The sequence below is a fragment of the Squalius cephalus genome, assembly GCF_949319135.1.
Source record: "Squalius cephalus genome assembly, chromosome: 10".
Lineage (NCBI taxonomy): Eukaryota > Metazoa > Chordata > Actinopteri > Cypriniformes > Leuciscidae > Squalius > Squalius cephalus.
In genome coordinates this window covers 9,952,636-9,966,953 of record NC_137131.1, presented here as the reverse complement: position 1 = coordinate 9,966,953, position 14,318 = coordinate 9,952,636, and the positions used below count along the sequence as shown (strand labels likewise).

Sequence of the window (14,318 nt, the reverse complement as noted above, 5' to 3'; positions counted from 1 at the left end):
GAGGGAAGTTCAGCATAAAATATCTTTAGTCCTGGCAGTGTTCGTGCCAGTGTAGTCAAACCATCACAGTGCTGTCAGGGGCAAAATTGCTGCATCTGCCAGCAAGTAAGCCCACAACCGGCAGTTTTCACCACTTGTGTGACACTGTGTGACAAGTATACCTGCAAGCACTGTTTCCATGACAAACAAAAAATGTTTTGCCGCTGATTTTCTGCCAGTTTCATAGGCACTTTTTTATATTGTTGAATGCAGATGGTACATACACTTACAGGAAGAGTTGAAAGTTCTGTCATCATTTAGTCAGACTCATGTGCTCATCACCGTGTTATCAGACTCACATGTGGTTTTTTTTCTTTTCTTCTTATGGGCAATGAAAGGCAGAAGTCTACCAGAATGTGCATGTCCGATTTTTTTCCATACAATGTCAATGTCATACAAAGTCATATGATGTCAAGTTACAAATGTGCCATTAAGTTATGACTTACATATGCCAAACAAATATTCTTTAACAGTTTGGGTTCAAGAAGGTTTTTTTTTTTAAAGAAATTAATATTCAGGAAGAAATGCCTTAAATTGATCAAAAGTGATGGTAAAGACTTTTTACATTGTCGCAAAAAATATTATATTTCAAATAAATGCTGTACTTTTGAACTTTCTATTAATCAAAGAATCTTGGGGGGAAAAAATTATTACTGTTTTCCACAAAAAATATTAAAGTGTTTTGAACATTGGTAATAATAAGAAATGTTCTTGAGTAGCAAATCAACATATTAGAATGATTTCTGAAAGATCATATTAAAATCATTTCACTTGATCAAATTAATGCAGGCTTGTTGAGAATAAGAGACTTTTTTTCAAAAACATTAACAAATGAACCCAAACTTTTGAACGGTAGAGCACCTGGGACCTTATTTAATGATTGAAATTCGTTAATAGGCTTAGAGGAGGCAAAAAGAAATGGTCATAAATCTATAGCTTTAGGATTTTGCAGCATCCTCCAAGGCATATGCTCCTCCAACTCAGTGACACAGATAAAAGAGCTATTTCAAACCCACATTTAATACATCACAGGCGTACATTTGGGATGACTCAGAGGCTTGGGTGTCATATCATCCAGTTGACTAGTCCTTTTATGATCAAAAAGCCCTTGTAATTGCTTTGGGAGATCATCAATTAGCTGGCCAATCACTGCTTTATACTAGCTTTGAAAAACTAATTTGATGAAAGGTTGCTTAATTTTTTTGTTGATGATTTCAGAAATGTTACAACTTGAACTCTCAGCTGATCTCAAAGCAGGCAATAGGTTGGATTTCCGAGACAGCAACGTGTCTACCATGAGTTTGTTTACACATTAAACAAGAATCAATCGGTCCACCAAGCATATTTTGCTTTTGTAGAGTTACAAAAAGCCTCTCTCTTGCTCTTTCCCTTTATCCTCAGGAAGGACTCTGTTGTGTGGGTCGCAAGGCCATGTGTGGGAGGCGTTTTCTCTTGGCTGCCAAAAGATGCTTCATACACCACCTGCAGTGTATTTAATGAAAGCACAATCACACATAATTGGCAAAAATTGTCTGGCGCTCTGTGCATTCAGCTGGAGCAACTGCGCTGTTGACTGCCCTGAACATACACATACCCATCACTGCAAACAAAAACAAGCGATCAGTTGCATTAACTTTCCTCTGGCTCTGTTTTTCCTTTTTCAGAGCTGAAATCATTCATACAGCCACCAAAAAAGTATTTGGACACTTAAAATGTCTAAAATATAATTACATTTAACAACAGAACATCAAACCAAGTTAAATCTGCAAACTTGATGCTAGGTTTTTCACTTTTTATCATTTAAAACCTTTAAACAATTTTTGGTAACACTTTATTTTAGTGTCTTTGTCACACGTGACACGTAGTTACATTAGTAATTTAACTATAAACTATGCATAATTACATGCAATAACCGTAAATCAAACCATAATCCTAACTCTATAGTAGGCACATGTGGTTCATTAGCCTCAGTAGCCTATTTAAACCTTGAAATAAAGTGTAACCCAATTTCTTCATTTTGTCTATGAATTGTGACTGGGTTTTATATTGTCTTATCTAATACAGTGGCAGACATACAAGTATGGCTTAAATATTCATTTTGGGGTTACTGTGTTTTCAGATTTACTACATACTTCAGCAGCAAACATTGCAGGCCATTTGAATGCAGAGGTAGTGAAGCATCTCAAAAAGAGTGTTATTATCAGCCATTTGTGCATTAATAAACAGAAACCTTTTACAGGAAACCTGTCAAATCAGGATGGATGAGTATGAGTTTAGGATTGCTTTCTGATTATTTCGCTACACAATGGTTAATGAACTGTGGCGGGCAGTTGTGGCGGGAGTGTTTTGTCAAATAATGTTTGCAAATAATGCAGCGGAGATGGCGTATTTAATGTTTGCCGGTGCCATGGCGACTGAAAGCAAAGTCTGCATGTCTTACTTTACCGCAGCCTTTCTATTAGTTATACTGATAACATGAATTATCGTTATTTTATGGGTAACAGATTAGGATTCAGTTATCATAGAAGATTTTTTTGGATTACTTTTAAATATCACTGCTTGAATCACTTCTAAGTGAAGTTAGTCTTAGAAAATAGTGAATGTCTTTTGCACTGTATTTAGTGCTAGCTCAAACTGGTCCATTCACGCTCATCTCCCTGCAGTCACAAATAGATTTTCTCTGTGATGCACACCTCTGGTGCCCTCAGAGCCTCCTCATTGAATTACTGAATAGATTCATTCAGCCTTTCCTGTTTCTTCTCTCTCCTTGTTGTCTGTTCTTTGTTGTTTAGTGGACATGTATAACTTTGAATGTTCGCTTCTCTGACAGCTTAGAAAACGCTTGTAAAGAACTGTCTGATGGTATTTACAATCTAGATAGATGGATAGGGCTGCCGATATTGGAAAAAAACCTCATTGCATTGTTATATTTTGCTTTTCTGCGATATACAGTGCATCTTGAATAGCTGTATTTGGAAAGAATTAGTCTTTCTAGAATTATTGGGGTGAAAAAAAATGGGTGTTTACACTTGAGTATTCTCTTTATAAGAACCAACTCGTTTCAGTAACCATAATGTGAAAAGAGGTTGTTTTTTTTAAAGTTCTTTCCACTTGAGTTATTTTCACCGTTTTTGACCCACCCTGTCAGTATGACTAAAATAATAATATAATTTTATTGTGATAATTAAAATAAAAATATTAAACAAAAATAAGAAATGTATTGCAATAATACTAGCCTATTACTGTAAAATAAATGTTTTATAAAAAATAAACAATAATTATATAGTACAACTGTTAAATTCCACTAACATTTACATCTTAATTTTCAAAAGTTAAACCATTGCGCTTTGATGAAAGCCCTAACATAAGTTTATACAATAACAGTATGCTGTCTTTGCCAAGCCTACATACAGTAATTAATGTGTGCATCTGTAAACTGGCAGTGAAATTGTGCTGTCAGACTTCTTCTCTCTGTTCTTTCTCTCTCTCTGAAAGCTCCTTTAATTTGTCAGTCACACTGCTTTGCATTTAAAGCTTCTGTTCATTCCCTCAAAAGCAATTGGAAAAAGTTGATACAACTCATTGCAGTCCAGCTGACCCAACAACAAATGCAGTTTCTTAATGTGTTTTGGAAACAGTAACAGTGGAGGAATAGAGAAAAAGAGAGGTTGGTTCATTGCAGCCGGTGACAGGAGCTGATTATGTGCTCCACTAATCAACAGCTCAGAATGAACCAGCAGGGTTACAGCATACGCACACACACACACTGCAAATTATCATTCATATTTCTATGCTATCATGCACCGAAACGATGCATTTGTTCTATATAATAATGTGCATAATTGGTTGTCTTTTTTTCTCATTGTCCCTCAAAAGAATGTGTCTGCCTCTGCCCTTTTTAAAAGAACAGTTCGGATGTTCTGTCCTTTCATTATTTTACAGTACATGACGAACTGCGGCATATTTGACTTAACTATTAAAATAAAAACCATCAGTCAGCGTATCTGTCTACTTGTCTCTTTTTTTCTCTCTCACTTACTTTTCTTTCTGTCTTAAGGGCATTTTACACAGTTCATGCTAGGCAGTAAACTTTTTTCTATTTTGTTGCATTTTCTATACACAGGAAACATGCCAATGCAATGCACACTGCTTTAGCTCAGTACTAGCACACAAAAACATTGTGCATTTATGAATGAGGCAAATACACTGGCTGATTAAAAAAACACTTTGCAACTAAATCGCTCCCATTATAATCATTGTAGTGGTTTACACTGGAAGCATTCATTGCATTGTGTCTACTCCAGACTTTTTTTTTCCCCATCCGACTAAAATAAAATTGTTTTAGTAATGTGATGTTTCTGGTCTCTGGTATACTAATTAAAATAATGTTTTTATGTAGATGCAGTTGTAGCAGTACAGAATTTATTTATGCGAATTAAATATGCTTTATAAGTCTTGGCAAAGTTGAAATACTTATATAGTTGACAAACGGTGTTTCGTAGAAACGAATTATGAATGTTGTTTGTCGCACTGTCATTCTTATATTCATTGTTCATCGTTTTCAGTAAAGTGAGTACATATCAATCTATCTGGAACAGAAAAAGCAATAGTGACACATGGTAAAAACATTGTTACTCAAATTACTGTCGGATCCAATATAGTCAGCTGTCAGCACTCATCAACTTTTAATGAACAGTGTCTTACTAATAGGATCTGAACCGTTGTTAAAAATAAAGTTCATCCAAACTTTCTTAATGTTAGGATCACAAGAAAGGCAATGTAATGGAAAGACTGTGTTTTCCCACAACTCGGCAAAACGTCAAAATGTCTTATAATCCTCTGAGACACCTCTATCGATTTGTTTCTTGAGTAATCCTGTGTTTGCATCTCTCTCATATTTACTCACCTTATACTTCTTGCGTGAATCGGTGGGCGGGGCTAAAAGGGAATGATGTGGGCGTTTATCCTCTGCAGTGGCGGTCTTTCACACTTTGATGTCATACTGAGACAAAATCCGAAACGAGTCGTGCAGTCGAGTTTTGAGCAGAAGCATGGCAACCACTGTCGCTTTCAGTGCCGCCTCCGTTCTGCCGCCTCTGTCTCATTGAAAATGAAATGTAAACCCTTTGTAATTGTGTACTGTGTAAAATGGCCTTTTTACATGGTACACCAAATCCTTCCTTTTCTTTCTTTTTTGGTGTGTTCTTAATACCCTGCTTTTGCTGACCACTGCAACATGTTTTCTAATCTACCCACACCCCACACACACACATACACTCATACACACTCACACAAAACCTCTGTCACTTCCTATCTGCCAGACTGACCAGTAGATCAATAATAGTGGCCAAGATGTTCAGTCTTTCGAATATATCAGTGGACAGCCGAAGGTCATGCTGTAGGGTTTAGTCACATGACTCAATCTTGTGCTGTCTGCCCTATTACTTCACACAATGTCACAGATGTCACTCTCCCACACGCAGCAGAGGAACCTTGAAGGGAAGAGAGAGAATCAAGCCAGGTGGAGAGGTGGTTGAGAGAGATGCCATGAAGGAATGTGGTGACAGCAGAAAACGGTGAGAAAGAGAGAGAGGTGGAAGAAACGAGCGAGGCTGAGAACACAGTCTGCCATCAGCAAATCTAAATGTGTGAATGCATTATTGATGCAGTGAGTCTCTAAGTTGCGCTTGCCTTTCGGTGAGGATCAAGGAATCGGGGTAACAGCTGTTGGGAGCTCCCTCTGCTGAGATGCCGTCTAACTCCATCAGATCACAGCACTGAAGCGAACATTGCCGTTCGAACCTTGTGCCTGTTGTGTTGGATGGGTGGGTGCTGTATGTAAAACCAACAGGGATTCAGTGTCTTTTGAATTAAAGGGTACAAACTAACCAAATAACAATGCATTTTATGCTGCTTTATGAGAGTGATAATCCACTTACGGCTGTGCATTACAGTGATTTTAGCAAGGTTAAGGTTGACTGCTTTAACATTACCCCTTTATCGGTGTAAAATCAATATAATGCATGACTTCCCATGGCTTGTTGCTTTAATATGCTTTGATGTGAAATGTTTTAATGTTAAACATAGACTACAACACCAGAGCTACAGCTGTTAAATGAAGAACTGAGGGAAATAGGCTAATGCTGACCTCTATACAGACACCCAACCTCCATGTTTTGTTTGCCATCTATTATTAAGGCCAAGCTTTTTGATGAAAGAGGCATTTACGTCCAAACAGAACAAGAGCATGCAGAATAAATAAGGAAATTGAGCTGGTTTGTACTTGGATCTACCAGGTGATTTCCTGACCAGCATTTCAGCTGTGTTTGCAGATGTCTCCTGTAAATTATGTATAACGGCTTATTTGTTAGCTACGTGCATAAAATGCTCAAGAACTATAGAGAGATGAGAGCAGAGGCTCTGACCCGAGCAGCCCGGGGAACAATGCGATCATGAAACTGGTCATTAGGTCATTGTAGTGCTCTCAGTGTGCCATTAAAGTTCATTCTGGTATTTTTAGCTTAAAAAAAAAAACCATGTGAGAGAGACTTTTGAAGACCAAAGGACTTATGATCAATAATTTAAACAAAAGCTTTTAGTCGAACACAATGCAGCTGAGAATTCTGCGCTGTAAAACTGGAAATATACTTTCTCTTTTCACTGGCATCGCAATGCCATCTTTCATTCTGTTCTGGGGGCTGCGCTAGCACAAATGCGCACACAAGAGGGTTCCCGTATTTGCTGAGCCATGCTTAATTAGAACACAGCCCCTGGAGAGCAGGGCAGAAGATAGACAGGGCTCTGGGGACGAGGACTCAACTCTGCCCCCTGTGACAAGGTTTCCCACTCCAGACTGACTGTCGCCATGGCAAGGGTTGCCGTGGTGCTGTCGCCCCTGGATTCTGTGTGGACAGGAGCAGGAGAGTGACAAAGACAGGATGTGATGGCTTTGGATGGGGAGGCTTCAGATGTCATAACACACAAACAGACAGTGACACGATCGCACACCCACACACATGCAACAGAGTTATCAGGGGTGAAGAGATTATTTCCTATTCCATCACATCAGATTTTCCTCCATAGGGGTTCTCCATCTTTCCCGGGGTCCTTGTGGATGTGATATAGTTTATGCTTTACAACATGATTTATGGCCATGTATTTATGTATGAGAGGCTGTATATACGAGCAGTGCAAAAATTGGTTACAGATGGAATATATTAGATGTTTTATTGATGCTATGTGTGGGTTGCAGAATTCTGTGGAAATTCAGGCACAAAAAAAAATAAAAAAGATTTTTTTATCTTTTTTAGAAAGATAGAAAAAAAAGAAGACATTTTGACATGTTAGTTGGTAAAAATGAAAAATATGACTTCAAATTATTTTAATGAATTTAGTTATTTTAATTAATTGAACTAATTTTGTTATTCATCTCTTATTTTAATCAAATTAACAGATCTTAAAGTAACTTGACGTAACAACATAAATTAACTTTCATTTAAATTAAATTAACTAGAATTTTATTTATAGAAATGAAAATAAATGCAATTTTTCCTTTAATCACTGAAAGTCACCATGAAATCAAAATGGACAATTCTTATTATTTTATGGAACATAGAATATTATAAATGATATTTCTGTGCACATCATAATTATTTTTTTTTGTTAATCATGTGCTTATAATCTTTTGTCAAAATGACTTCCTCTACCTATTGCAGTGACATCTCTTCTTTTCTCTGATGATCTGTTTACCGGCGTGAGGGCGGGACAGCTTTCGTTCAGGCCCTGTTTATATCTGATATTAAACCGTGTTTTCTTCAATCTGATCACAAGTGGACAATAAAGGTGTAGATGGAGTCTAAAACTTTTTGAGCTTGTCCACTCTCACACGTCCTTGTAAGCCTAAACTTGACATAAACCCTCAAATCTTGCATTTCTGTTTTCAGAATATGTGTGACCATTTATCTTTTCAGAGTGTGACCCCTGGTGACCCCAGTTATGTCACATATGGAGTGCAGGGAAGTTTTTATGTGGATCAGAACTAATTAGCTGTCTTCTGGAGATGTATTGGTTGGTATTAGTGTGTTGAGTTGTGAGGGCTGATGGTAACCAATGTAACTTTGTGTGTATATGTGGTTGCAGTTGGATAATCTGGACGAGCAAGCAGCTCAGATCAGGAGAGAACTGGATGGGCGTCTGCAGATGGCTGATCAGATTGCCCGGGTAAGTCTCATCATTTGATCACTTACACGTGGACAGAGATGCTCCGGAGGTGCTGTAAACAGAACTGCCATCCGTTCCACTGCAACTCAGTCAATTCAGTTTATGTACCCACATTCAATTCATAATTTAAACCGGGATTTACCTTCAACTAGACCTGTTTGCCTCATACATAGTTCAGTGGTTGTAGCATTTTCCATAGGGACCCCATTTGTCAGTCGACATAATGTTGTAGTGGCAGATAAGGGAACGTCTAGGTTACTAATGTAACTCTCGTACCCTGATGGAGAGTCGTTATGTCCCCCTCCCCACAACCCTGAATTTCCAGCTGAATGGCCGGGACACCGTCTCTCTCAGCTCTTGTGCATAACCCTGAATGAGTGGATGCATGCCGCCATCTTATATGCCCGTATGTACGGGGGAGGGGCTCAGCATGCAAGTTCCACTTGCCAATTCCATTGGCCGTTTTTCTAAAACACAGAGGTGATTGGGGCTCCCAAGTGAGACCCCATTTGGCAGTCGACACAACGTCTCTGTTCCCTGAGGGTTACATCAGTAACCAAGACGTTTTCAATTTAAAGTTGTAGTCATTTTGTTATATGCTTTTTAAAAAAAAAATATATATATATATTTTATGTATATTTTATTATAACCCCAGTAACGATTTCTCATAAAATAAAGTCATAAATAATATCTCGAACACACACACACACACACACACACTGGTCAGACTTAAATCATAACATTATACCATAACAATAGTGTTAACACCAGTGATAATTAAAAATAAAGGTAATAACAATTATTAAAAATGTTATGCTTTATTTTTTGTTATTCAAAACTTCAGGCTGGCAAATTCCCCAAGTTTGTGTCGAAGGAGATGGAGGCTATGTATATAGAGGAGCTGAAAAGCTCAGTCAACCAGCTGATGGCTAACCTGGAGAGTATGCCGGTTTCAAAGGGAGGAGAGTTCAAACTGCAGAAGCTAAAGAGGGGACACAACACCTCCATCATTGATATGGGGCAAGAAGATGAAAACCAGCTGTCCAAGTCTGATGTTGTCCTGTCTTTCACACTTGAGGTAAGAACTGTTCTAGCCTACAGGCAGTGTATTAGTTTTGTGCTCAAGGCCAGGGTTCAGTATAGTGTGCCTTTTCATCGGGCCCAGGGGAGAAAGAGTGATTTTTAGTGGTGGCCCTGCTCAAGGCTTCCATACCTTTGACTTTCTTTGGTGAAGGTTTGTGGCATTTCGCCTTACTTAGACATTCTTGATGTTTCGCACACAATTAACCATTAAGTGTAAAACATATAACCAAAATTGTGAGATGCAGAATAGGTGGCAGAAGTATTTGAGAAGCCCGTTTGGGAAACATTAAGCATTTTTGGGGCTAGTGGAATAGAAATTACAAACATTAACAAGTATTTTTTTAAGGGTTTAGCTGTTGTTTTATCCTTTGAACCATTGAAATGTGCTATTTTAAACATTAATTTAAGTAGTCAGTAGCCTGTGTTATATAGTCGAAAACAAATTGCATTTTTTTTGCATTAAATATCATGTAGCGCTTACTACCACTGATCATAAATATCTTTTTGGAGTCTAAGGGTTTGCCTCTCATCATTTCGAATGAATGAACACCCCTTAGTTTTGATAATGATAAAATTATTAATGATAAATTTAGCAACATTAGCAGCTGCAGCGTTAGTTTAACACATGCGTCTATGAGATTTTAACCTTTACTGAATTTCTAGCCTTTCCTATTGCATAAATTATAGACAGAATGGGCTGCAGCATATTAGAAAAAGGTTATACAGCATTTTTGATTAATGATTCCCGAGGATATTGAATGCCTCTGAGAAATCTCCCCTCTCAAGTCTGAGGTTTTGCTATAATTATACTACCTTGAGCTAGCTCATTTTCAGGGCAGTTGATTATAACTTGGCATGGCTTTAGTAGTCACAGAGGCTGACAGAGCAGTGTTTTATGTATTTGATAGCCTGGCTTGTGTCTTTGGAGTCTATTTTGTTTTGAGGAGCTACGAGCTGGCAAATTTTATAGGTGCTCTGGGTGTGTGTGGATTGATTTTCGGTCCAGATGTAAACAATGCTTATTCAATGAGTGTCAAGAGCAAGAAAGTTGAGTGATAATAAACATTTATAATGTGGTCAAAAGATTGAGCTGGATCCTGATTGGCTAACAGCATGGTAAATGACAGCAGCCAAGGGAACTGCTTATGTGAGTGTTGCAACACATACCTGCATATGAAATAAAACCAAATGTTCCTTCTGTGTAGGTGGTGATTATGGAAGTTCAGGGATTGAAGTCGCTGGCTCCCAACCGCATCGTGTACTGCACGATGGAGGTGGAGGGTGGAGAGAAGCTACAAACTGACCAGGCTGAAGCATCCAAACCAACGTAGGCCATTAATGTCAAGATTCAAAACATTTTCAAGATCATAATTAACATCTACACTGCTCTTTCAAAAGATTGGGGCTGGCAAGATTTTTTTATATTTTGAAAGAAGTCTCTTATGCTCGCCAAGGCTGCATTTATTTGACCAGAAATACATTAAAAACAGTAACATTGTGAAATATTATTACAATTAAGCATAACTGTTTTCTAATTGAATACGTTTTCAAATTTAATTTATTTCTTTGATGGCAAAGTGTAATTTTCAGTAACCATTAATAGTCTTCAGTGTCACGTGATCATCCAGAAATCATTCTAATATGCTGATTTACTGCTCAAGAAATATTTCTTACTATTATTAGTGTTTAAAAAACTACTATTAAAAAAATATTTTTGTGGAAACCATGATTATTTTTCAAGATTTTTAATGAATAGAACTTTTTTGACATTATAAATATCTTTACTGTCACTTTTGATAAATTTAATGCACATCTTTTTTAATCTTACTGACCCCAAACTTTTGAATAGTAGTGTGTATTGTTATAATTGCTTTTAAAATATGTGTAAATGAATGCAGATATGGGTCTTGCAGTGGCTAGGGCCGATATCTGGGGATCAAGTTCGACGGCGTTAGCTTATTAATTATTAATAAGCTACGGTTTATTCATATGCTCTACAGATTTCATTAAATCCATAATATGGGACAGTTTTATAATGGCAGTGCAGTTTCAGGTGTTGTGTCCTCCAACTAGAAGTCTCTTATTTGGCCAGAGGCAGTTACTCAAGGGATGAGCACATGATGTGGTGCTATTTTTGGGCCCTACGTTCCATCATTGGATCAGATGCCAATTTATAACGAGCTAAAGAGCAAGATGGAGCCTGGTAGAGCGAGAGAGAGAGTGAGAAAGAATCAGGAATACAAGACACAGCCTCCATGTCCCCTCAGAAAAGTAATCAGCTGTGGAGAAACTGATTAGGAGTGCGCATCCCAGCGGAGGGGGGAGAGGGAAAGAGAGAGAGAGAGAGAGAGAGAGCGAGCCTCCGGCACTACCGAAGAATAATGACGTCACGTGAGAATTAGCATTTAAATTCTGTCATCACACACAACAACCTTCACTTTTGTGTGCGCAAGTGAGAACTTACACACACCCGCACGCACCGTTTAGCACGCCTTTGACGGGAATAAAATCTGTTTCATATACAAGGTCACCTTCTTTCCCCTCATAGGGAGGAAAACCTACAAGGAAGCATCGTCTTCTAGGACATTTTCTTCCCCCAGTTTTATCCCTTTCTCCGTTCCATCCTTTCCTTACAAGGCTGGGAAATAAGGCTAAAAAATATCTCAATATATTTCAAAAAATATTCAGTATACATTTTTCACTATTTGATCATAAGGAAGAATTTATTTAATTATTTAATTATTTTGCACAAATACATATTTAAACAGTATACTTACATATATTTTACAATCATATTTCACAATTTTTTTTTAATCATATGACTAATACCATGCAGAGACTTTTTAAGTGCAAATCAATCAGTTTGCAGTTGATATATTAATACAGATCCATTTGATTTCATTTATTCACTAAATTAATCACAAATTGAACTTTTTTGCTTCTGAACTTCAAATGAAAGATGCTATTAAAACATTCACAATGTTTCATTTTACATGAACAGCAAAATTATAAATTTATCATGAATATTCAGTATATCTCCCAGCTCTATTTTTCTTCCCATATCACAGCTCCCCTGCTCCTCTTTTATTCTGTATCCACGATTCTGTTCCATTCTTTTCCTCTTTTCGTAACTTAAATTTTGCTTCTCACTCTTTCTCTTCTTCTTCTTTCAACTGTAAAGCACTTAGCTCTTATAAAAGCCTTATGATTATGAGTCATAGAACTCTGTCTATATTCATGTATTCATGCTGTCACTGGCGGTTGGAAACGGAGAGAATTGGCTCATTTTGGCAAAGCATAACAGCGCTAATGGACACACAAGAATGTGTCACATCAAACAGACATGTTGAAGGAGAGAGATTAAGAGGAGGAGGAGATCGAGGAGAGCGAACGATGCAGAATCGAAGAGAAAAGGAAATTTGACATTCAGAAGTACTCAGAAAATGTTATTCAGTCAGCTGTTTAAGAAAAAACCTGTCTTACGTTGTCCCAAAGGCGATCTCACACATACACACGGTTCAGTCATGCATGGCCTTGTGCAGTGTCAGCAACCTCCCTGACACGCCGTTAGCACTGTTAGAATGCTAACCCATCCGTATCCATGGAAGCCATACAAACACTTGCCCAGAAACTAAACATGTTTCGTTCATTAACATAAGACTTCACTATTATTTGTGTTTTATCTGTGCAGAAACCTGCTGTTTATTGACTGAGCATCTGCAATCTTGCATGGTCAACCAGGTGCTAAATTCAGTGTTATAGAGCTCTAGTGTATTTAAATTAAGTCTTTGTAATCAGTTTCAGTGCTAACAAGTCTCTTTTTTCTATATACAATAAATTAGGTTCACCCTCTATTTATATAAATTGTAGATTGGGCCTAATTCACAATATTTCTATTTAACATTGGGCTGTTACTGTCTGCAGAGAGTAAAATTTGTGGATGTATTGCTCCATTACCTTCAGTAATTTGCATAGTTCTTTTTTGTGAATCTGGTGCTACAACAATGCAGACAGAATGTGAAAATGATCAGCGGGTACAATCATTCTTAGTGAATTCTTCCCTTTCATTATAAAATATTTAATATCCCTTGTAGGCCCTTAGAAAAATATAGTGGCAAACATTTGGCCAACAAATTTTCCCTAAAGCTCATATTTTCACATGCAAATTATGTTTTTGCTGATTGCTGTTGGTCTCTATTCATCCTAGACCGTTCAGCCGTTACATGATTATCGCCCCCTGGTGGTCATCAAGCAGATTGACGATTGTGTTTTCCCATCGTTCAGTCTGCATTTGTCACTTCTCTAAGTGATAAATCACACTTCCCACCACACACATAGCAGTTTTTTCCCCCTCCTGCACTAGCTTTCCCTTTTTGCCCTATTTTTCATTTCTTTTTCTCTCCCCCTTTTTCTTTCTGTCTCACTTGACTGCTGCCTCTGAAACGTGCAGCCTGTTTCCACGGCAGCAGATCATGTCACGTGTTCCGGTTTTACTAGGCCAACTTTACCACTCACCGTGTGTGTGTGTGTGTGTGTGTGTGTGTGTGTGTGTGTGTGTGTGTGTGTGTGTGTGTGTGTGTGCAAGAGAGAGTGTATCCGTGTTTTCCTAGGTGAACGTTTCTATACTGTTGCGTCATATTGTTCTGAGATTGTTCTGAGATTGTGTCCATTTATTATTTATAATATCAATACTGATCATATAAAGCATGGTGTGAGCCCTGCTACAGTGTGAGCTCTCATACATGCATGAGTTATAATATTTCTCCCTTTATGACGGCTTTACACTACATGCATATGGATTAGTGGGGGGAGCATCGAGAGATTATAGCAGGGGCGTTTTCTTAAAGGAAGCAATGGAGGCAGTGCTTACTTAGAAAAATTTGGATGAAAAATAATCAATCTTAAAAATAATATGATATGAGATCTAAGTCAGTGACACTAGCAGATAAAGTTTTATATGGATGCACCATCTCTAG

At 37.7% G+C, this 14,318-nt stretch overlaps 2 protein-coding genes across 11 annotated transcripts in view; one reads left to right on the top strand and one right to left on the bottom strand.

Moving 5' to 3' along the window:
• synprb (synaptoporin b) overlaps positions 1–14,318 on the bottom strand; it is a 223,836-nt gene that overhangs the window by 46,321 nt on the left and 163,197 nt on the right. The gene's annotated exons all lie outside the window — the stretch shown is intronic.
• The window catches only part of cadpsb (Ca2+-dependent activator protein for secretion b), a 75,515-nt gene that overhangs the window by 25,743 nt on the left and 35,454 nt on the right, over positions 1–14,318 (top strand). For all 10 annotated transcript variants that reach the window (XM_079884486.1, XM_079884485.1, XM_079884484.1 and 7 more), the window contains exons 4-6: positions 8,179–8,259; positions 9,104–9,337; positions 10,548–10,669. In XM_079884486.1, the coding sequence (XP_079740612.1) occupies positions 8,179–8,259; positions 9,104–9,337; positions 10,548–10,669 (437 nt within the window). The remainder of the gene's footprint in view (positions 1–8,178; positions 8,260–9,103; positions 9,338–10,547; positions 10,670–14,318) is intronic.